This window comes from Talpa europaea, assembly GCF_964194135.1.
Source record: "Talpa europaea genome assembly, chromosome: 11".
NCBI lineage: Eukaryota > Metazoa > Chordata > Mammalia > Eulipotyphla > Talpidae > Talpa > Talpa europaea.
Genome location: NC_140078.1, coordinates 40493004 through 40517775, shown reverse-complemented (window position 1 = coordinate 40517775; position 24772 = coordinate 40493004). Strand labels below are relative to the sequence as shown.

The following is a 24772-nucleotide window of genomic DNA, read 5'->3' as shown; positions in this document are numbered from 1 at the left end:
GCATACACACATTATATAAAAGGCATACACACATTAGCTTATATAAAACTTGGTTCTAGGTCTGGACCACTTTATGTATTTTTTAAATTTGATTTCATTTTGGGGAGATGAACAAGTTTAAGGTTACCTGCTCAATATTAGGACTAATGCTTTTTATGCTATTTTTTTAATAACATGTATGTCTTTTCCAGGTTGTTATAGTTGTAGTAATATAGTATAAAACCTTTTCAAATTGACTTCACATTATGTTCCCATAGGTAATATTTTTCCTCCCTGTCTGAAATATCTAGAGAGCACATTTCATTTCACTGCTCAACAATTTCTTATTCTCTGATATATATCACAGTTTGTTTATTCATTTATCTACCGAAGTATATTTACTGTTTCTGTTTTGGCAATTATGAATGAAGCTTTTACAAATATACATGTAAAAGGTTTTGTACGGACTTATGTTTTCCACTTATTTGGGTAAATTCCAGGGAACATAAGTACTACATTGCATGTTTATTTTTATTTTTTTAAAGATTATTTATTTATTTATATAAGCACCGGGTACAGTCAGAAGCGTGGGAAGGTGAGAGAATTAACCAGAGCCAGAGCGGGGAACAGAACAGGAAGACTGATGAAACACACTGCTGAGGGGAGCAGCGGGCGCAGCAGGAGAGGTCTGTGCGCCATGTGGTACCCTCAACGGTGGCCAGGGATCGAACTGGCAGCTTCGCAGCCCAGCGCTCAACCGCTGCACCACTGGGGAGGCCCTGCATGTTTACTTTTAATAGAAACTGCCAAACTGTCTTCTAAAGTGCCCTCTATTATTTTGTATTCCCACCAGCAATGAATGATCCTAACCAGCATTTGATAAAAGTATTTTTGGTTTTGGCCATTCTGATAGGTACGTTAAATTAAAACAATACTTCATTATTGTTTTAATTTGTGTTTCCCTAATGACTTATGATGTGGGCCATCTTTTCATATCCTTACTTTCCATCTAAATAACGTCTTTTGTGAAAGGATTATTCCTTTTTTCATTGTTGATTTTCAAGAGTCCTTTGTATATTATGGTTAACAATCCTTTATGAGATGTGCCTCTTGCAGATTTTTCTCCCAGCAATGTCTTCTTGTCCTCTTGAATTGTCTTTTGTAGCGCACAACTTTTTAATTTTAATGAAGTCTAGTTTATCAGTTATTTGTTTTATGGATCTTGTCTTTGGTGTTGTATCTGAGAAGTCATCACTAATCTAGATTTTCTCCTGTTGCCTTCTAGAAGTTTTATAGTTTGTATTTACCTCTATGATCCATTTTGAGTTAGTGTTAATGAAGAGTGCAGGTATGTGTCTCGATTCATTTTTTTTTTTTTGCATTTGGATATCTAGGTCTGGTATCTTCTGTTGAACAGAGTGTCTTTGCTTGGTATTACCTTTGTGCTGTTGTCAAAGATTAGTCGACCATATTTATATGATCTATTTGTGGATTTTCTATTGTTTCATTGATTTGTCTGTTCTTTGACTAATACCACACTGGAATCTAATGAATGTCACCTACAGCCTCCCTATTTCCACTGTGGACTCTGGGCGTCCTTATCCAAGCCTTTTGGCTTTTCCAGGCACCTTTCTCTACTCCATCAATTGCCTCTCAGATACTTGTCTCAGTTCCTTCAGCCTCCACCTCATATTCTTCCTAACCAGTTTAACTAGGAAACTACCCTCTACGAGGCAGCAGGAAGAAAAAATTACACATATTATACATTCCTTGAATAATTTGTTTAGAAGTTCACTACGAAAAAATGTCAAGGTCTGTCATCATTTCAGAGAAAATACCAGATTATTTGTTGGGTAGGTACTGTGGGCCTTTTGCTTCTGGTTTGAGGTACCTTTCTAGAGAGGCCTGTATGAAGAGGTGAGGAGACCCACAGGATCATGGGAGCAGAGGTCTGCTTGGTTGTGCCTACTCAGTGTGCTATGCTTGTCATCCTGGTTTGTGGCCTCAGGCAAGTTACTCAGCTCCTTGGGACTTGGTTTTCCTGCTTGTGAAAATGGGACTTATATTTACTTGGACATTGAGATAACGTATGAAGTTCAGCAACTTGGTCAGATTTTATTTACTTCGTTTTTTTGATATAGTGATCGAATTGCTTTCCAACACTCTGCATTGTTTTATTTTGTTCTTTCCCGATTTTATTTTGAAATAATTATAGATTCATAGGACATTGCACAGAAATATAAAGGGAATTCCTGTGCTCACATCCCCTCCCCCCCCCCAAATCTTACCCAACTATAGTACAAAACAACTCCAGGAAATTGACATTTGCTGCAATCCATAGAGCTATTCAGATTTTATCAGTTTAAATGCGGTCATATGTGCATTATGTGAGTGTGTATTTATCTGTAATGCTGTGAATCTCTTCACATGAATAGCTTTGTGAAATCACAGTCACATCAAGGAACTCATTTGTAACACCACCACCAGCTTCCCTTGCATTACCCCTTTAGAGCCACTCCCATCTTCTCCATCCATCCCTAAATTCAGGCAACCACCAATCTGGTGTCAATCTCTATAATTTTATCATTTCAAGAATCTTATATAAATGGGTTCACATGTTATAGAATCTTTTGGGTTTGGTTGACTTTTCCCTCAGCTTTATTCCCAGTTTTATCCCAGTTGTTTATGAGCAGTAGCTCATTCCTTTTTCTTGCTGAGTGTGTTCCATGGTATGCATGAACCATAGTTTATCTTACTTCCCTGTTGAAAGATAACAGGTTGTTTCCAGTGTGGGGCAACAGTGAATAGAAATGCTATCCACGCACAAGTTCTCATGTGAAAATAAGTCTTCATTTCTCTGGAATAAATGCCTAAAAAATACAATTGCTGGGTTGCATAAGAGTCCATTTGTTAAATTTATTTTTACAGTTCCCTTGGCAGGTGATTCTGGTTATCTTTTTAGGAACTGATATAATATGAGTAACCTGAAAAGGAAAGCATGTTGAATCACTGTACAGGCTATGGCAAAAGCTGTGCCTATGCACATGGACATGTGAAGTGTGGAGAAAGGTGATCACCCATGATTAATCACAAGGTGTGTGCAGGCACAACACAGAGGTGACACTTTCCCTCAGCTGGGTAGGAAATGTTCATTCTTAATAGTAATCGAGAACAATGAATACTTTCAGTAAGGGACAACTATTAATAGCAATACTATCACTAATAAGTAAAGATTTCAACTAGGGTAATTTCTGAGACTGTTAACAAAATTGTTATAAGAAGTTAAGTAATAAGTACTTAAGAAGAAATGAGGAAAATGATTGTTTTTCCCTAAAAATTATTTGTAGTCTTTTTTGGGGGGTGTTCCTTCTTGGTAAATTCTTGTAACTTTATAAGAGATGACTTCCATTGTATGTAAACTTCCCAAAATATAAAAAAGATGAAAAGCCACAGTCTATATAGAGGAAGCATCACATTGAAATAGCACAGAAAATACTAATTTTGCTAATATAGGGATAGTTTGTAGGTGTACTCATGTATCAAAACAAAAGTCAGCTGGTGACTTGGCCTTCTTTCCCACTTCAGTCACTCTGCAGAGTTATTTTAAGATTCATCCATGTGGTTGTGTGTATCAGTAGGTGACTCTCTTTTATTACTGTGTTGCTTTCCTCTCTAAGTACAAACCTTGGTTTATTTATCCCTTCACCTGCTGAAGGACATGTGCATTGTTTCTTTGTTTGCATGCTGTGAGTAAAGCTGACATGAACATTTCTGAGCAAGTCTTTGTGGGGACATATACTTTGCTTTCTCTTAAGGCATAGAATTGAAAGCTTCCAATAGGGCAAAGATTTTGCAAGCTCTGAAAGGGTATGTGAACAAAGTATAGGAGAGATACAGGTGTGGCCAAGGGTGGCTGAAGTAGTACCCAGGCACAAGCTTTGTATCAGGCATTGGTGGTCATGCATTGATTGTGGCTTATTTCCTCAGAATAAAGTTATGAATCCTTCTAGATCTCTTGGAACCTCTCACATAATACCCAGTCTTCTACTTTTGGTGGCTGTTCAATGTCTAGACTGCTCCTTTCTCTATCAAGAATATAAAGATGGTCATGGCAACTTTGTGAACCTAGTGCTAGGACCTAATGCATTTTATGTGCATTATTGTGGGTAATAATTCTATGACCTCCACAAAGTAGGTACTGTTTTTATCCCCACAATGCAGGGAGGAAACCAAGGCTCAGAGATGTTAAGTAACTTGCCTAAGATTGCACAGCTAATAAATAGAATATTGGACCAACTCATCTCACCTCAGAATTGCTGCCTTAACCACAATATTGTTCCTTTAACCACAATATAGTTCACTTTTCCTCAGTAAAAGGGTAGCTTGTGTGTGGATTTTGTCATTTTATTTTATTTTTTAAAGATTTATGTTATTTATACAAGAACTGAGGTACAGACCAGAGGCTTGGGAGGGTGAGAGAACTCATCAGAGACAGAGCAGGAAGCAGAACAGGCAGATGGACTGAAAACACTGCTGAGGGGAGCAGTGGGCAAGACAAGAGAGGTCTGCCCTGCCGTGTGGGTATCTCCCTGGCCAGCTGGGAAATGGAACCCACTCCGCAGAGACTGCAGACAGCTTCACAGAGCTGTGCTCAACTCACTGCACCACTGGGGAGGCCCTGGAATTTGTGTTTTAAACTATTTCCTCATATTGTCTAGTTAACTCCTGTGTTCCTAACAGTGTTTCCCTGGTCACCCAGACTAGGTCAGATCACCTGTACCAGGTACCTTTCTCCCAACTTTGTGCCTTCTCCACAGCTAAGAACCCAGCATGAATGCAGACCCCACCCTTTGCTACCCACTGTCTGAAGAGTGCTAGGTACATATAAACAGAAACTCTTTGGGATCTTCAATTTTTCAGTTGTAGACAGGCCCCTTAGTCCAAGAAGTTTGAGAATCTCTGAGCAAGGAACATTTTTGAAAGGGGATTGGGAATAGGATGAGCAACTTATAGAGCTGGTTAGAGGCTGGAAGAGGGTCTTGAGACCCTGTATGACCATTTGACCTGAGGTACCTCATCAGGTGGTGACAGAGGGGGTGTGGGCAGAAATGCAAGGACTGCAGTGAGGGCGGGCTGTGATAGCCACAGTTGTGTTCTCAACCCCCTGTTCCCTCCAAGGACCTGGTCGGGCAGTTTCTGTTGTTATCCATGCTTCCTACAAGAAGTTCATGGGCAGCCCACACCTGGGCCGGCTTGCAGGAAGTGATAGGATACCAAAGATTCTGCTCTTCTGAGATGAGGTTGCAACTATGATCTGATGGCAGGTTGGGCCCTTTCTGAGCATATGTCTGTCCTGTGTTCTGATCCCAGGGTGAATACAGGAAATCATCAGGACAGTTTTTCTGACTTTCAGGGGGGAAATTTATACGCCCACCCCCTAGCAGAATTCTAAGCTCAAATTAGGACTGTCAGAATAATTCTTTTAACAAAAGCGGGTGTGAGACTTCTTACTTGCATTATTCTTGTGGGAATAGGTAACATATAAGTCTTGATTAGTTATTTTGATAATGCTGTTAATAAACTATAACAAAGTTGTACCTCCTGCCTTTGACCTGTAAATTGCTTTTCTCTTGCAGGCGAAAGGGCCTGTGGTTCCGACTGAGGAAGATACTTCTTTTTGTTTTGGGGTTGTACATTGCCATTCCATTTCTCATCAAACTATGTCCTGGGATACAGGCCAAACTGATTTTCTTGAATTTTGGTAAGTGCTATATATCCATTTTTCCTTTAATTTTAGTAAGAGTTTATTTTCAATTACGCAGTAAGTTCCCTGTGTCCCTTCCCAATTAAAGGGTGTTTATAAAGAGGGTGAGGCTGTCCAGGGACTACAGTTGTGTGTGCACTGGTAACCACTACATGCCTGGGAATCTTTCTGTAACTGAGGTAGATAAAAATGTTGATCACATTGAGGGTTTCCTGAAGTTGATGTGTTGGAGCTGCATTGTCACTTGTGCAATCTAAAATTTAAAATTTAGTCAGTTGTTTCTGAGTTCCTGAATGGAAGCAATTAAAGACTTAACATGCAAACTCAGACACTGAGATGACTGCAGAGCCAGTGCTAATACAGTCCTTGGGTCTGGAGCCCTGGGATGTGCCTGCCCTAGTAGTGCCACCGACCCCATGATCTTCGGAAAAGTTCAAACCCCTGAAAAATATGATTCTCTCCCCACCTCGCTTTTTAAATAATTAGGACTCTTTTTAAAAAAAAAAAAAATAAGATATTTTTTCTCTTAAGCCCTAATGTAGTTTGATTTCTGTGGGTTGTATGGTGGGTTTTTTTTTTTTTAAAGATTTATTTGTTTTTGCATACAAGAGCTGGGGTACAGGCCAGAGATGATGGGGGTGAGAGGATTCACCAGAGACAGAGTGGGGAGCAGAACAGGCAGATTGACTGAAATACACTGCTGAAGGGAATAGTGGGCAAGTCAGGAGAGGTCTGCTGCGCCATGTGGGTTGCTCCCTGGCCAGCTGAGGAGCAAACTTGTGCTGCAGAGGCTGCAGATTGCCTCATAGTGCAGGCTTAACCCTTTGCGTAACCAGGGAGGCCCTGTATGGTGGTTTTATAGGTGTAATCTCTTTGAGTTAACTTGGACCTCATGTGTTTCAAAGTTGTTTTCTTTTTTCATGTTATAAATTTACTTTCGGGCATTTGGGAGGAGAAAGGTGCAAAAGCATCAAACTTAGGAGACAGAAAGCATGTGGCTGCTGGGAATCAGCATTTCAGGGAACATCATTTTACACCTACTCTGTGAGACTAGGAGGGGATCATCTCTGCAGATGAGAGTTCTGAGGATAGAGCATTACACTCAACAGGTACTCCATAAATGATGGCTTCAGATCTACATGGTAGCATTGGAGCCAAGTAAGGTGGGCCCTGTGCATGCACTGTGGCTATGATGGTTTGCAAAGAGTGGGTTTGGAAGCTAGAGGCATGTGGGAAGCTGTGACCACTGCTTTTGGAGGCCCCAGGAGAGCTGGTAGAAAGGTGGTAGGATGAGGACCCTGAGGACCAGGGAGAGGACAAACAGGGGAGTTGAGAAGGTCCATGTGGACTCTGCATGGGGTTGGTGGCACTGCTAGGGCAGGCACATCCCAGGGCTTAAGACCCATGGCCTGTAGTATCACAGGCTCTGCAGGCATCTGGGTGTCTGAGTTTGCATGTTAAGTCTTCAATAGATTCCATTCAGGAACTCAGAAACAACTGACTAAAATGGAGTATCTGTTCTAAGGAGGAATAGTAGGAGGAAGAACAGAAATGGTAAGGTTACTATTTAATAGTAAATAAATCTAAAGTATGTTTTTTATTTGGGTGTCTGAAGATAACTATAAAATACATAGTATATATGCTAAGTAAGAGGCATTTGATTTTTCTAACAGAAACACAGCTGACATTCTAGAAATTTTAAGTTTTTTCACTGTGAAAAGCACAGACTTAAGCAGAGCTAACATACTAAAATCAAAGGAGTTTTATTTTTCTGACTTTAATGTCCACTATATGTCCTTAATCAGTCCAGAACAGCAGAGATTGAGTTTACATATAAGCAGACAGCTACCCAGTGGCAGACCTTAGAGCAGACCATGTGCAACTTTCCTAACTTTGCAGACCTCCAGGAATCTAGGCAGGTGCCTCTGCAGCAGCATGTGATTGTCATTTTCTGGGACCTGTCACATAGTGGGGTCCCAGCAAATACTGGAATTGAATTTTTTTTTTTTTTCAGATCAATTATTTCAGGCTACTTTAGACACAGCCTACAGGATTCCTAATGAAATGCAGGGTTTTCCACAGGAGCAAACATTGAGTTTTCCCACTCCAGCCCCTGTGGTGCAGATGAGAAATCTAGGCTTGAGCAGTGGGACCACCCTGGGCATCCAAGGAGATGCCTGTCCTTAACTCTTTTCCTTCCTGTGTCTACTGCGCAGAAGCAGGGTAGTCTGCCATAGTGTTTTTAGTCTGCTACTAAAAAGAACATTTTTTTTCTTTTTTTTTTATAATAAATTTTATTTTTATATTCCCCATACAATTTCAACCCCCCCATTTTGACCCCAATCCCTCACCTCTCTCCATTCCCCCCCCCCAAAGTGTCTCTGGTTCATAGATTTTTGTTGATTTTGATTTTCACTTTCTTATAGTTATTCATTTTCCTGGTCCCTTATTTAAGTTTTCTAGATTCCTGCTATGAGTGAGACCATCCGGTATTTTTCTTTTTCTTTCTGGCTTATTTCGCTGAGCATGATCCCTTCCAGTGCCATCCATGTTGCTGCAAATTGCATGTGTTTGTCTTTTTTGAATGCTGGGTAATATTCCATGGTATATATGTACCACATCTTCTTGATCCAGTCGTCTATTTTTGGGCATTTGGGCTGTTTCCAAAGCTTAGCTATTGTAAATAGTGCTGCTATAAACATAGGGGTGCAGGTGTTCTTTGGAATGGATGTTTCTGTGTCCTTTGGGTAAATACCTAGGAGTGGAATTGCTGGATCATATGGAAGTTCTATGTTTAGTAGGTCCAGAAATCTCCACACAGCTCTCCATAGTGGTTGGACCAGTTTGCACTCCCACCAACAGTGCAGAAGAGTTCCTTAAAAAGAACATTTTTTTAGTCAGTTGTCTGTGGAGGTCATGGGGGTCTCTAGCATCTCTTGTACTGACTGGGCAATTTCTCTTTTTAAAGATTTATTTATTTATTCATACAAGAACTGGGGTACAGGCCAGAGGTGTAGGGGGTGAGAGGATTCACCAGAGACAGGGTGGGAAACAGAACAGGCAGGTTGACTGAAATACACTGCAGAGGGGAGCAGCAGGGCGAGTCCGGAAAGGTCTGCTGCACCATGTGGGTAGCTCCCTGGCCGGGGATCAAACTCGTGCTGCAATGGCTGTGGGTAGCTTCATAGGTTGCATCTTAACCCCTTGCGCCACCAGAGAGGCCCCCTGACTGGGCAATTTCACCTTATGCTTTTGGAACACCTGCATGTTGTGTAGTTGCTTTGTTATTGTCTCCTCAAGATGTGAATCATGAGCCTGTGGTTTTCCATTTGGACATTAAAGGAAATTAGCAATATTTGGGTCACAAAAAACCATTAAATTATTCTTAAGTGAATAGCAAATGTATTTGAAAAAAATTATAAATAAGTTTCAGAATAAGCATAGCTCATATGATATAAGGCATTATTTTCCTTCAAATATATTTTCAAAAGCAAAAAAGAGAGGACCATTCTGTCTGAAAACAAAAGGCTAACTGTAAGACTCTGGATGCCATGAAGAAGAAAGTGGAAATTGTTCTGAGGAAATCATTGTTAGTGTGGTCTATTTCCCGCTGGTCTTTTTGTCCGAGTCTGTACACATAAACATAAATATATATGCTTTTCAATACATTCAAAAGTCTGAATTTCATCCTGGCAATGTTGGGGTAATGTACAGCATTTTGTGATCTTGAAGTCTAGATATATTCTCAACAGTAATTCTGCCTTTCTATTTAGAACACGTACAGAACCACTTTTCTCTGCACATTGCCTTGGGCCTCTTTTGGAAACAGGTTTGATATGTGAGTTATATATTTGCTTCTAAAGCAAAAGACCAGGGCCTCCCTGGTGGCACAAGGGGTTAAGACACAACCTGTGAAGCTGTCCGCAGCCACTGCAGCACAAGTTCAATCCTCAGCCAGCCAGGGAGCTACCCACATGGCAGACCTCTCCTGATTCGCCTGCTTCTCCCCTCAACAGTGTATTTTAGTTGATCTGTCTGTTTTCTTCCCCACTCTGTCTCTGGTGAATCCTCTCACCCCCCACACCTCTGGCCTGTACCCCAGTTCTTGTATGCATAAATAAATAAATATTAAAAAAAAAAAAAGCAAAAGACTAGCCAAATACCCGGAACAATAGCTCTTAGACCTCCTCTTTTTACCTCCCTTTAGCAGTCACTGAGAACTTTCTTTTTTCACCTCTTTTACTGTTTTTTTTTTTTTTTAAAGATTTATTTATGTATTTATACAAGCACTGGGTACAGTCAGAAGCGCGGGAGGGTGAGAGAATTCACCAGAGCCAGAGCAGGGAGCAGAGCAGGCAGAAGGACCGAAGTACACTGCTGAGGGGAGCAGCGGGCAGCAGGAGAGGTCTGCGCGCCATGCGGGACCCTCCTCCGGTGGCCGGGGAGCAGCCGGGGATCGAACCGGTGCTGCAGAGGCTGCGGGCAGCTTCGCAACCCAGCACTCAACCACTGCGCCACCGGGGAGGCCCTTCACCTCTTTTACTGTTATGGAAGAAGGGGGTGATGGTGCACGGGTGCCTTGGGAGAGGAAATTCTATTGGGACTCAACTTGAGGGGGTGAGGGGAAGCAAATATTGTTTAAAAAAAATAAAAACAGGGCCTCCCCTGGTGGCGCAGCAGTAGAGTGCTGGGCTGTGAAGCTGCCCTCAGCCTCCACAGTGCCGGTTCGATCCCTGGCCACCGGCGAGAGTCCCACATGGCGCGCAGACCTTTTCCTGCTGTGCCTGCTGCTCCCCTCAGCAGTGTATTTCAGTACATCTGCCTGTTCTGCTCCCTGCTCTGGCTCTGGTGAATCCTCTCACCCTCCCATGCTTCTGACTGTACCCAGTGCTTATATAAATAAATAAATAAATAAATCTTTAAAAAATAAAAATAAAAACAAATTCATGAGCAAAAAAAAAGGGGGGGGCTATGTAATCATGGAGTTGGAGGTGATAAAACCCAGAGAGCCCTCCTACCCCTTCTTTTTGGTGGCGACATGTCTCTTCCAGCAGTGTTAGAGTGTGCTTTGCTCAGTGCCTGGGATGAGGTGTTATTGCATATTTAGAATCCTCAGGTAGTCCAAAGGTTCTAAGGTATTTCAGCCTCTCACCTATCAGGTATTTTCCAGATTAGCTATAAAATGGATGATGAGTGCATTGTTTCCCATTTATTCAGTCCCATTTATTGATTCACTGTTATTTATTGAGTACCATTTGTGCAGGATTCTTTCTAAATCATGCCCACTGATATTTGTTGTTGCTGGCCAGAGAGCAGATAATGAAAAACTGGGGAAAAAGCAGCCAGAAGCCTGAGTCTTGTAGCTCAATGATCCTCATTGGCCTGTGGACAGGGTGCCCTTGAGTTGAGTTGCCAGGGTGTCCCAGTCAAGTGCTGATTGAAACAGAACTTGTCAAAGGGAGCAGTAAGGAGCTGGATCACTCTTGGGCTCCTACCCCTACAACCTGCCTTCAGCCCTGTGGATAAAGCAGGGGCTTAAGAAGGTGAACTTCTGACAGTATAAGAGTTACCAGAGCCAAAACACATGACCACACAGGAGATCAGATAGCTCTAGTACCCACCTGTTACTGGCCAAGAGGAGTGAGCCTCAAGCCAGCCTTTGACCCCATTCCTTGGCTTTGTATCATTTCTTCTCACATCAGTGGTGGCCAGTGGCTCCTCTGGCTACTGCTCTCTGGGGCTCTCTGACCCCCAGGACTAACCAGGACCCTCCCACTAGTTGGAGGGGCCTCCAGCGGGTTCTCGATTTGGCATATTCACTGCCTCCTTTTCACTGTTCCAAAAACAGAAATAAAAGTGAATTGGAGGGTCTCCTCTGGTGGCGCAGGCAGTTGAGCGCAGTGCTGTGAAGCTGTCCATAGCCTCTGCAGCACCAGTTCGATCCCAGCCAGCCGGCGAGGGTCCCACTTGGCATGGCAGGCCTCTTCTGTCTCACCTGCTGCTCCCCTCAGCAGTGTATTTCATCGGTCTGCCTGTTCTGTCTCTGGTGAATCCTCTCACCCTCCCACGCATCTGACCTGAACCCTGGTTCTTATATAAATAAATAAGTAAATAAATAAATAAATCTTTAAAAATAAATAAATAAATAAATAAATAAATAAAAGTGAATTGGAAGCCAAGCTTCATGAGATGATGCAATCCTCAGTTAGAATCTGGTTTTTCAGTTCCTAGATTTCTCGACCTCGTAAGTTTTTGAATTAGCTGCTTATCTTCATAAAACACTTTTAAGTCAATAGGGAACGCTGAGGTAATTTGTAAGCAGCTTGGCCACCTCTGTCTGCACATAACCATCTGAGGCCCGGAAGCTGAGGCAGCAGAAACCAAGTGCCCTCAACCCACTTTTTGTTTGGTATGGTATCTGGGAGCCAGTAATTTCAGCCTCAGAAGCAGAATTGATAGATCTGAGTGTGGGGTTAACAAAGGGCATGGGGTGTGGGTATTCAGAGAGTTGTGAGCTGGCACACCAAGCTGCAGCCTTCACTTTCTGCAGTGTGAACAGCCACAGGATGGAGGTTGTAGCAGTAGGCATCTGTGTCTGAAATAGCACGTGAAAGGAGGTCCTTTCAGAAACCTATGGCCTGTTGCCAGGGTAAAAATTAGAACTTCATAGTGTATAGCTGCATTCATTCCCAGGGCAGCCAAAACACCAACTGGGTGACTTAGGATAACAAAGATGCATTCTTTCCCACTTCTGGAGGATGGAAATCTGAAATTTCCAGCAGGGTTGTGCTCCCTCTGAGACCCCTTTCTTGCCTCTTCCCAGCCCCTAGTGGTGGCCAGCAATCTCTGGTTTTCCTTGCTTGTTGTCATACCACTCCAGTCACTGCCTCTGTTGTCACGTCTTATCACAGCATCTTCACGTTGTGTTCCGCTGTCCTGTTTCTGTTCTAGTGTTCCCTTTTGATGAGGAGACCAGTCATTTTGAATGAAGGCCCACCTTAATGACTTCACTTAAGCTTGATCAACTCAGTAAAGACTATTTCCAAATAAGGTGACGGGGGTTAGGACCTCAGTGTATTTTTTTTTTTTTTTTTTGAGGACATAATTCTGTAATAGGGACATTCAGGGTCTGTTGGAATTAGAACCAGTTTACCTTTCTCCCTTCATGTCTGATTTGTCAAGAGTATGGGTTATGGAGTCAGGCTGCCTGGGTACAAGTCCTAGTCCTGTCACAGGAGCTATGACTTCACAAGAGCTCTGAAGAGGCAGTATACCAGCCTTTGGGATGGTGTGTGAGTTCCAAGAGGCTCTGCAAGGAGGGCAGTTAGTGCAATGCCAAATTGGTGGGAACAGCAGAAAATGTGATGCCACCTCCTTTTATTGCCACTTTTCTTTTGAAGAAAATGATTCTTAAAGTTTCAAAACTTCAGGTGGCTTCTTGGGGAAGAACTGGTTTAAGTAGCTGGAGATATGAACAGCCACTGTGGTAGGAGGATTTGTTTGTCTTCCTGAATGTTCTCACCTCTTAGACGATTTCTGGGCGGGGGAGGGTGGGGGGGGATGTGTACATCCCATGTCTTCATGCACCAGGTATTTCATTTCTTCAGCATATGTTCACTGAGCCCTGGTTACATTTAAGGATGTGAAAGCTAGATGCTTGGGATTGGGGGCTGGTGTGGAGGGGGCTGTTCCTCTTGTGGAGGAACAAATGGAGTCAATCCCCTGGGTGGGAGGTCGATGCTTGTGGCTCAGGAAGAAGACCGCAGTGGGAGATGAACACACTGGGCTTTCATTTCATGCCATGTGGATGTATGAGGTTATTTAATGAAACCATTCTTCACCAAAGAAAACCCGAAACAGGTGTGTGGCTTTTATAGAAGATGGGATCAGTTCTTTGTCAGTGTCCCCTTTAGGAGCTGCCATTTTATAAAGTGGGTAAATTCCACCTCAAGGTTTTGGATATTTTAAAAACATTTCCTAGTTTTTAAGCAAATATATATTTTTATAAAAGTGTGTCCAACACAAGCACTAAGAGTACAGTGATGTAGATGGGAAAAAGTAATCATCAACCCCCGCCTCCTCCCCCCGCACCCCGCTGTTCAAACCCACATACATGTGTGTCTTTCTGAGCCACACATGGGTGGTGGTGGTGATGTTGATGTTGAATGTCATTTTACTTGTTTTTACAATAACAAAATGGGATTGTACAACACAGGGTAATCTTATGCTTGTTCCCTGCCTTGTCACCTATCTGTAATTCACTGTGTTGACAACCTATAATTCCTCCAGGTCCATGGATCTTCTTGGCTCTCTAATGGCCTCAGGATTTTTCAAAATGTGGGTGCACCAGTTTATTCAGTAATTGCCCTATTGGCAGATTTCTTGTTAAATTTAGGGCTGAGTTATATTGTTTCACTTGACTTCACTCAACTCTGGAGGGGTTCTGTGAATTCATCCATTCCTTGCACCCACATCTCACATTCAGCTCTTAAGTGACAACACTAGAAACTTCAGAATCCCATTTAACTGGCTCATATCCACATTCCTTTGGTCCTGTGGCACCCTCCAACTCCAAAACCCATGTCTGTCTGTCACCTTTCCCATTGTTCCTGCCACTAGCACCCTGGCTGCTTCCATTAACCTGGCTAGCCTCCTGATCGCTACCCTCACTAGTTCTCAGGCCTCTCAAGGATACTTTCTCTCTCACTAGCATCTTTTCACACCTTAAACACCTTTTAGGAGGTGCTGTCTCTACTCGGACCTTACCCTTGCTGGAGGTTCTGTTGGGGCAGTGTGCCAGCACAGCCTCTCCCACCTCACCTGGGCCTAGAAGGCCTGGCTCATAGCAATGATGAACTGGAACGTATTGGCACTTTTTGAGAGTTTCTTCTCGGCTCTGCTGTGTGCATGTATGTTTTTGTGCGAGCATATGTGTAGATGTGGATGTGTATGACCATCCACACTCACTAATCCCGATTTCTGTCTCTTGGTTCCCCTCAGTGAGGGTTCCCTATTTCATCGACTTGAAAAAACCGCAGGATCAAGGTTTGAATCACACCTGTAACTACTACCTCCAGCCAGAGGAAGACGTAACCATTGGAGTCTGGTGAGTGCCAGCTGTGTGGTAGCAGGAGGACATTCTGCCTAGTGGGCCCCTGTTACCCTTGACAGCAATGTCTGTGTCTCAGGCATTTCACTTGTTCATTTTTATCTGTCCTACTTTGTTTCCAAAGGAAGATCTCAGCTAAATTTGATCCTAGTGGAGCACAGTGAGATGGCACCAAACTTTAAGGTTTTCAGACAGTGAAGTCTTTGTGAACCAGATTATTTTCTGGAGAACCTTATTTCTATGAAAGCAACAACGCTAGAAAATAAGTGATGTTTATTGACAGGCATCATTTGGGAATAGTGGTGTTTGCTATTTACCTTTTTAGCTTTGCATTTAAGCTCCATGACTTTGTGTCTCTTTGGAATATGTCTTAATTTTTTTTTTTTTTTTTTGTGGCAAATTGGGTGTTTCTGAACATCTGAGTGAAACTTTCTATGGTATTTTCTCTTCTCTCAGAAGCAGCTTTGAGTCATTGCCCCTCTATCTAGTTGGGTTTCTCTTTTCAGTAGCCATAAAGTGTTTGCTGTCTCAGAAAACTGCTGCGTACGTGAGAAGTTTCTAAATGAAGTGTTGTGAGTAGCTTCCCAGTGAGTTGTGAGGATGTTCAGGCATTTCTAATAACGTGCCTGGATGAAGAACAAAATGAGAAGGGAGATTTTTGTTCTTAGGCATTGATGCTAGGATTAGTCTTTTGTTAATTTCTAATTTGGTCAATGTGTGTGTGGCTGTCACTTTGCTTTTCCATCTTCAGCAGGAGCTTGATGTGTTTTGCTCAAAGCTCAGAGCTATTTGGTGGGAATTGCTTGAGTCTCCTGCTGGGTGCTAATGGGGGTCTATTCTTTGAAGACTTGGTGAGGGTGGGAGAGGAGTTTAGTCTGGACTTCTCCAGTCCTTCTGAGGGAGGGATATTAGTGCTGCTGATACTTAGGCTGAAAACTCTCATAGGAGTTACCCAAGAAAATTGTTTGGCAACAATGGAGGGTCTCCAGGAAGTGACAGCCACACTGTGTGCTAGTGGTGCCAGCTGCCTGCCATGTCTGTACCTTGTGCTGTTGTGGCACCCTTGGGTGGCAGCAGGCCCCTTTTACCAGCAGTATCTTATCCTTAGTACCCACACGAAGGAAGCCCAAGGGCATGACTGGCATTACCTCCTTCTTAACTACCTGTCTGTGACATAAGTTCTCACCTGACAGGGGAGAAGGGAACTCAGGAATAGGGTCCATCCCCCTGGAGCTTCCTAGGCTTTTGTCAGTATCCCTGAGTTTGGGGTAGGCTGGTTATTGTAATTCATCTTGTCTTATAATGTAGGAGAGTGGTCATTGCAGGGGTCTGATCCACCCAGAGTGTGATTCTCTGGAATGGGTTAGAGACATTAGAAATAAGTTGCTGACATTAAGAACTAGGAAATAGGATACTGGTTATTTAATATTTTTAAATTTCTTTCAACTAAATTTGGGTAAGTTTTACAGATAAGCCTTATTAAATCAGACCTTCCTTGGCAGTTAACAGTATTTGATTTGGCCTGAGTTAAGATTAGCTGGAGAATCTGACTGACAGAGGATTTGGCCAGATAGACCAAGAGTCCTTGTGGCCAGCCAGGTGTGGATGAGCTGCCTTCCCTGTCAGCTCCCTCCACAAATCTGCATTTGCCTGCAGAAATGAGTGCTCCATTGGTGAATGTGCTGGGCATTAGAAACAGCACTTTAAGGATAGCTATGCTTCTAGCTCAGCTTAGAAAGGTCAGTGTTGCTGCATTGGGACATGACAGTCTGGTATTCTCTTAAATACTTTGTGAATTGAGCTATGTGCAGCTTCAAAACATAAGGGGAAATGATATTACTCAGCTAATATTTATTAAATGCTCATTTTGTGCTAGGCCCAGGTGAATCTGGTGACCTGTCCAGATGGTATCCTACCTCAGAGCTTGCAGTTCTATGGGAACAACATCTGTCGCTTCTGCCCTGGTCACTGCTACCAGTCCCAGTTTCTGTGGCCCAGAAGAGGTCCATTTGCAAGTCAGGAGACATTCCTGCTTACACTGTCAGACCTGTCCCTAATGGGGGCGACGAGGGGGGCAAAAGGGGGGGGGGCGGGGGAGGGGTGGTGTCGTCCATAGTTAGTGATTCTGTGACAAAGATAGTTTGTTTGCCTCCCTGGCCACCCAATCTGCTGTCTGCCCAGGTGTGACTTGAGTTGTAGAATCTTTCCATTTGTGGTCATTGTATCTGATTGTGCTGCTCTCCCTGCTCTGTTTCTAGGCACACTGTCCCCACTGTCTGGTGGAAGAATGCCCAAGGGAAGGACCAGATGTGGTACGAGGATGCCTTGGCTTCCAGCCACCCTATCATCCTGTACCTGCATGGGAATGCAGGCACCAGGTGAGGAAGGGAACACCCTTGGCGAGTCTTCCCTGCAGACTCACTTGAGATGTGAGGGAGTATCTTGGTCCAGTCGAGTTTACTGACCCACTGCCGAGAGGGAACATGCTCCTGGTGGGGTCCTGGGGCATCCTGAGGACAAAGGACAAGGTAGAGTGTAGGGAAGGGGGGGTCTAACTGAACCTCACAGGAAGCTCAGAGCAAAGCAGCCTGGGTGAAGGGGACGACCTCGTGTCCTTGGAACCATAGCCTTAAGCAGATGCAGGAGACTGTGTCCGCACCCCCTGATCTGAAGCTCACATGTGAGGAGGAATGGAGGAGGCAGTAGGCAATGTCTGTCACAGTGACCCGGATAACCAACTTGGAGGGCAGGGGGTTGTCCTCCCTGACCCAATTTAATTTAAGGGGCAAAGGGGCTGAGGGCCCGTTAATTTAAAGGACAGGGTTTCTCAGGAAGGAAGGGGTGGTCCCTCAGAGAAGGGGTCCTAGTGACACTTGAGGGCAGAGCATGCCCTAAGGAGAGGCGCTCCTGTTCATAGCAGCATCTGTCATCCCAGCCTGAGCATTGCAGACAGATTGGCTCTTTGCCACAGAGGTGCTTGCACTGGCAGGCATGCCCAGTTAGAGGAGGGGACATACTTTCTGGCAAGGGCGAGAGAGTGCCAAGAAAGGGTAGGTGACATGGAAGGATGCATGGCCCAGGGCAGAAGGAGGCCAGCTGGGAGGCTCTAGTGAGCAGGCATGGGCAAACTCATCTACTACAGTCTGGTAGGGTAATGAGTTAGCTCTCTGCTGCCAGCTGTAAGCCCTGGAATCTAAGATGTAAGCCAGTGCTGCCTTCCCAGATGCTTTTCATGAGTGGGTCTAATTGCATGTCCTTCGGACGAGCTGGAGTGGAGCTACCATCCTTGGTATAAAGACAGCTCCTTCACCCTACATGATCACTTTGTTAGAGCTGACAGAGTGAGGGGAGGTGGTGCATTTTCTGAACAAAGCATTGCCAGAAAACCCTGGAGGGTCACTATTGCTGCAACTTCTGTTAGTCTCTTGAGAAAGCCAGCAAGGAGCTGGCATGGGGCAGGATCACCATGGGGCTGGGGTCAGGATGGCACCTTGGCCATGGTAGTGGACTTTGAGGGGGGATTGTCATTTTGTAGGAATAACCAGCAAAGAGAACAATGCACAGACCTTTCTGGAGGGGAAATTGGGCTCAGTGGGTATCTGGGCAGAAGAGCTGCACGGAGGGCATAACAGGAAGTCCAGGAAGCTTGGCCACGAGGAGAGGTTCTGAGCCAAGAGGACAGAGTGCTCAGCTGCTGAATCTTGCTTATGCCTTGTAACTTGCTGCCTTTATTTGGGACAAGCTACAGCAGGTTTCTCTTCTGCTTTTCATAGAGCAAGTAACGGCAAATAGCTCTCATAGCATCTTTCTATACATGAGAAATTTTGTTGTTTACTCTGAGTAAAGTTCAGTTAAACTGTGCCAAAAATCTTAGTAGAAAAGACATCATCTGCCTGCAAGTTCAGACTTGAAGGAATATTGTCACTTTGGAACATTTGTTGCTCCCACAGAAATGGACTTGTAGCTCTCTGGTCACCCCTGAAACTCCTGCTTTTCTATCTTTACCTGCCAGTATGCACCATCTCTCATGGCCTCACCTCTGCTCTCTGACCAGATTTTAGCTTCATCCCTGCTGTCTGACCAGTCTAGAGTTTCACCCCTGCCCTGACTACCCTGTGGCCCCACTCCTGCACTCTGACCAGACTGCTCTTTGCCGCTGCTCTCTGACTAGGCTGTAGTCCTACCCCTGCTCCCTAACCAGCATGCTTGTTGCCTCACCCCTGCTCTCTGGCCAGTCTGCAGCCTCACCCCAGTTCTCTGACCAGACTGTGGTCTAGAAGAGTTGTGGCTTCCCTTGCTCCCGAGATTCAGATCCCTGGGCTGCTGCCACATATTGTTATGCTCTAAATTTCCCTTTTTGCTCAAGGTAGGGAATTTTGAAAATTTGGAGAAGGGCTACCATGAATTCTTCTAAAGCAGTGGAAAATATTTTATAGTATTTCCCTCTGGGCTTGAAACTCATTCCTTTGTGTTCTTGTTTCTGCAGTATATCACTTTTCCAACCACACTCCCCCACACATGCATGTGTGCACTCACATTTGACAAAATGGTCAAAATGCTTATTACAAAAAGGAGAACAGCTGAGAAGCCTGAATAGGGGAAGTCTGCCCCGCTCTGGTGTTTGGGCTAACAGCTGACCAACAACTGGACTGATGTGGGAGGAAGGGCTAGATGGTCCTCAGACAGAGAAGTCTAGACATGTGACACAGTTCAGATGTGTGCAGGCCTCTCCCCTCAGTGACAAGGACTAACACCCCAGCCTGTTGTGTGGGGCTGGGAAAAACACTGTCGCTCACACTCCTGGTGAGAAATAAGCCCCCCCGCCCCGAAAAAGGCAAATGTGAAAGGGCGTCTGTGCAGGCTTTCTCATGGCAGCAGGATTTATGTTGGGAAGGGACCGACTGGCCTTGGGATAAGGACAGAGACCTGCCGCAGAAGAGTGTACTGAGTGTACTGAATGTACTGAATGTTGATGTCATTTATTGAGTGAAACATGAGAGGCAGGGAGTGCCTGTGGCAGCTCCCCATAGGTGTGGAGGTTTGCACAGGTAAAGAAGGTCCTTCCTTATGTCCATACAGGTAGTCCCTGGACCCTGGGAAGCTGAGGGAGGGGCCAGATTGAGGCAGCAGTGGGTAGGGCTTGCTGTTCATCCTTCATGTTTTCTGGTATTTGTACTGTAGGTGTGCATTAACTAATTAAAATAAAAGTAAGATAACGAGAAATGTCCCCAAAATGATAAGACTGGCCCTCACTTGGCATCATTCTACCAGAGGCAAGCTGGGGACACTTCAGCTATCCTAAGGGTGAGGTCGAACCTCCCTAGTTGGAGGTCACTAAGGGCCCAGGCGCTCCCATAATGACCCTGGTACCTGCCTGGTTGAAAGGACCCACTAACGTCGTTTTTGTTTCCTTCTCATTGGTGCTCTAGAGGAGGCGACCACCGGGTGGAGCTTTACAAGGTCAGTGAGTTCGGCACCCAGGGAGCAGAGTGCGTGGGTGGTGGGCAGAGCGGTGCTGGCATGTGTGTGGCAGGCAGAGCAGAGACCACACTTGTGTGATGGGTTCCGCAGGGCCCACATAGAGGACATAGGACAGAATGTTGCCTGTGTGTTCTTTCCAGGAGTCTTGAACAGAAGGGTGTCCCCTAAAGATTTTGGGAGGGAATCATCATTGCTCATTCCAACACTGCCTTTTGTAGAAGGCTTGATCGTGGTTCCATAACACTTCCCCTAGGGGAAGTTTACATAATCAGAATGAATGAATTTGTGGATGATATGCCAGAGATTGACAAATTACATAAAAGATCTTTGAAATTATTCTTAAATGTTGTATTACTCATTTGGAATAAGTAATCAGGGAGCTACTGTATACTTCTCTGTTGAGTTGTGGCTCCGGAGTTTTGCCAGCACAACAGTTTCTTACCTCTCTGGACTAGCTTTGTGGAAGCATCATTGGGTCTCCCTGGGAAAAGAGAGGCTGCCGGCAGACACGCAGACCTTCCCTTTGTGTGGTTGACGTCTTCATCAGAGTGTTTGGGTCTCAGAGCCTGAAATGTGCAGTTGACACCAGTGTCCCAAGGCCTACCTCGCCTCTCTCCATCACCCTCCCCTCAGAAACATGTCTGCGTTTGCTCTCAGGGCACAGTGGACACAACAGATATATTGAAACATCTGCTCAGCATGGGGCTATTCTGTCCACCATATATTGGGTGGACTATTCTGGGCCATTGGAGGGTTTGTGCCTTGAGTGAGTTGGATCAGGTCAGAGAAGGGGGGGGGGCCCTGACAGCTGTCAGTCCCCCTTTAAGACTTCTGTTTATAGAAATAGCCTGCACCTGGAACAGATGTGGCTCTGCAGGAGCTGGTGGCTGGCAGCAAGCACTGGGAACTTCTCCCAAAGAGAAGGCAGCATACCTCTGGGGCGTTAACTTTGGTTGGTGACCACCAGCTCCAATATGGCTCTAGACAGTAAGGTCTTAGGTAGAGAGTATGAATAGTGATCTAATGAGAGATTACTTAATCTAGAGGGATCAAAAAAAAGAAATTCAACAAAAGTTTACAGTTTGAGGAATACTTTTGCAGTAAAGGTCCCCAGATGCTGTCTCCACACTGTGGAATCCTTCCTCCTGAGTCTCTGGGTAATGATCAGAGCTTCTGGAAGCTGCAGGAGAATGTCTTTGAGCCCCACAAATGTGATTGAGTACTCTGGGGTACAGCAGTATGTTTCACACCTGGGAGGCCTCCTTTCCACATTCCTGAGGATGAGGGGTATCAGTGTCTTATAGCAGCAGTTGACATTTGGGTTATATAAGATCCAGCTGGAGATGGGACAGCATGTTTGACAGTCTTAATTAACTTCCCATGCGGGGCACCATAACAGGAAGCAGGATGGGTTTAGTCAGAGGCAAGTTGCCCTGAGTCTGAAATGCATGGACTTGTTGCCTAGATGTGTATCTTTTACTTTACAGGTGTTGAGCGCCCTTGGTTACCATGTGGTCACCTTTGACTATAGAGGTGAGTGTTCTTTTGAATGTGCTTCTCCATGCACTTGCTCTGAAGATGAGGGTATGGGCATTGTGTTAGCTTCCTCTTGCTGCTGTAGCAAATTAGCACAAACTTAATGTCTTAAAGCAACACAAGTTTAATATCTTGTATTTCTGGAGGTCAGAAGCCAAATTCTTTAGCCACCAAATCCAAGTATTGACAAGAGTGACTCCTTTAAGAGCCTCTATAGGAGAATCGGTTCCTTGCCTTTTTGCAGCTTCCAGAGGCCTCCCTCTTTCCTCAGTTCTAGGCCCTTTGAGTCAGCATCACTCTAATTCTGACCTTGTTTTTCACCTTCACTTATAATGGCCTTTGTGATAACTTTGCACCCAGGCTAAGAAACCAGGATAGTCTACCAACTCTAGGTTAGCTTATCAGCAATCTCTGTTCCTTCTGCAACCTAATTTTTTCTTGCCATGTAGCAGTATATTCACACGGTCTAGGGAGTAGGACACAGATGTCTTTGAAGGTTATTAATCTTCCTACCACAGGAAGGAAGAATGTTCTGTCAGAATGAAAGTTCTGAGTAGAGAAAACTGTACTGAGAATCTGGAAGGTAGGTAGTTCATACTTTTTTCCATGATAAAGAAGGTTTTTTGTGTCTGCTACACTCTAGAGACCTCAGCATAGTGAGAAGGAGTGGCCTTCATCTGTGTTTATCACCCTGTGCTTCTAACAAGAAATAAAATCCCCTAGAACATTTCCTCTTTTCAGTTCTTACTGAGTCTCTGTACTTCTAAGACTCGTAAGAGACAAACTCCATTTATCTCCCTGCCCCTCTGTGGCTGTGTTCCAGTCTCTATCTCTTCCTGTCCCTGAGTCCCTGCCTCCCACTGGGACCCTGAGCCGCTTTGGTGTTATCTCTCATGCAGTCCCTTCCCTGGAGTGGCATCTGGAGTGCCCAGGAGTGGCCTGCTACTAGCTCTGTGAGGTTTGCCTATGCAGCAGTACCTGCTCCTGAACCTGTGGTGCTTCAGATCATTTGATGATGACTCACTGCTGAGCTGCTAGAAATGACAATTGCACTTGACCTTTTTAGAGAAAGACTCTTGGGGGAGACATAGTTTGGGAAGATAAATTGTTGGATTTCCTCTTTAGGAGCCACTTCCCTTTTTGGGTCAGAGTTGTGTTGAGCCTGAAATCTCTGCCTACTTCTTTTCCCCAGAGCCTCCTGGCTCCCATGCCTGTCTAATGATGGGCCACAGCTGGGCCATGGAATTAGACATGGGCTCAGAGTACCCCATGGCAGCAGGATTTACTGCCATGGGTGCTCCGCTCCTTCCTGATAGACTGGAGTTACACTGGGCTGGCCTGTCAGTTCCTCATCCCAGGCTGGCTTCCAGCAAGTCCTAAGTGTTAGGGAGTTTGATGTCTTGTCACTGTTCTCAGAGGTCTGAATGTGTGACTACCCCTGTCTGCACAGCTGATCTTTGGACTTGGACAGGGGTTCATGGACAGCTGTTCAGGCTCATGAGATATAACTGAAGAATTGGTGGGAGAAGTAGGAGTCAGCTATTCAGGATACCTTGTGCAGGAAACTGAGGATGGTGATGGCAGAGACTTTCATTACCCCATGCTGAGCTGGATCTTCATGCCTATTGAGAAAGAAGAGAGGGTCTGGCCCCCTCAAGAAGTTCTGTGAGCTGCATTTGACTTCTTCCTGCTTCTCTCTCCCAGGTTGGGGCGACTCAATAGGAACACCATCAGAGCGGGGCATGACATATGATGCACTCCATGTTTTTGATTGGATCAAAGCAAGAAGTGGAGACAATCCTGTATATATTTGGGGCCATTCCCTCGGCACTGGGTAAGAATTTCCAGCGTGAGGTGGCCATTGTGTGAGCAGGTCTTTGTGAGGCAACTTTCCAACCTGGGCTCCCTTGAGGGTGCCTGAGTGGTCTGTGGATCTATTAGTCCCAGAAATCCTGTTGAGGCAGGGGATGAAGTGCTACAAGAAACCACGAAAGGTTTGAGCTACTTGAATCCTATAACCCAAGAAGTGCTCAAGACACATCAGCAATCATAGCGGGCCACTCCCTCTGCGGGGAGGACAGGCAACTCACCGCAGCCTGAGATTGCACCCTGCGGAGATGTCTTCAGAGCAGAATGGAATGGGGCTTGGGTCCCAGGCTTTGGGATTTGTGCTAGCCATCAAATCGAGGCTTTGATAACATAAATTAGGGATGTTTGTAAACAACTTAATCACTCAGCTTACACCTGGCTTACCAGACAACGTGAGGAGGCACATAGGTGCCTCCTACATTTTCCAAGACAGGAAGCACTTTGATGGTCTATGGTGGCAACTTTAATTGCTCCTGCTGATGTCAGGTTCAGGGTGTTTCTAAAGGAAGCTGTTGTTGTCAGTGACCAGAGCCCCAAGAACTTCAGCATCCATCCCTTTTTCTCTTGCCTTCCTTTGGGCACAGTGGCTGTGGCCCCTTTTGTGATTCTTGCTCCTCACCTGAAACAAAATGCTGCACTTAGGCTGGGCCTGCAGGCTGCGGAGTGTCTGAGGTAGGGTCTCCCCTATGGGGAGAGTGAGCTGTATATCCTCAGAGGTGGGGTGGGGGGGGTCCAGGCCATCCTGCTGTGGCTTTCTGCATGGGACCTGTTCACCTAGGAAATCAAGGGCCCCTGGCCTGCAGACTTCGAATGCTGGCTGTGGCCTGGAACTATGCAGGCAGACCACAGCATCCTGTCAGCTGATGGTGCTATATAGCCAAAAGGAGGCTGACCCAGGTGAGGGAGCAGGACAGACGCATGGATGGTGACTGTCATCGCCATCCATGTCAGAGGGGTTAGCTGATGGTAGCTGCCCCGCCATAGTTCTGGGACATTTTGTTTCTTCTACACCACTCCCCCAAACCCCATATATC

General features: G+C 44.9%; 1 protein-coding gene across 1 annotated transcript in view; it reads left to right on the top strand.

The window, feature by feature from the left end:
- ABHD12 (abhydrolase domain containing 12, lysophospholipase) overlaps nucleotides 1–24772 on the top strand; it is a gene marked incomplete at both ends in the record, with an annotated part of 79556 nt that overhangs the window by 48416 nt on the left and 6368 nt on the right. The window contains 6 exons of the mRNA XM_084247670.1: nucleotides 5616–5740; nucleotides 14744–14849; nucleotides 17111–17230; nucleotides 20282–20312; nucleotides 21821–21866; nucleotides 23574–23703. Coding sequence (XP_084103796.1) covers nucleotides 5616–5740; nucleotides 14744–14849; nucleotides 17111–17230; nucleotides 20282–20312; nucleotides 21821–21866; nucleotides 23574–23703 — 558 coding nt within the window. The remainder of the gene's footprint in view (nucleotides 1–5615; nucleotides 5741–14743; nucleotides 14850–17110; nucleotides 17231–20281; nucleotides 20313–21820; nucleotides 21867–23573; nucleotides 23704–24772) is intronic.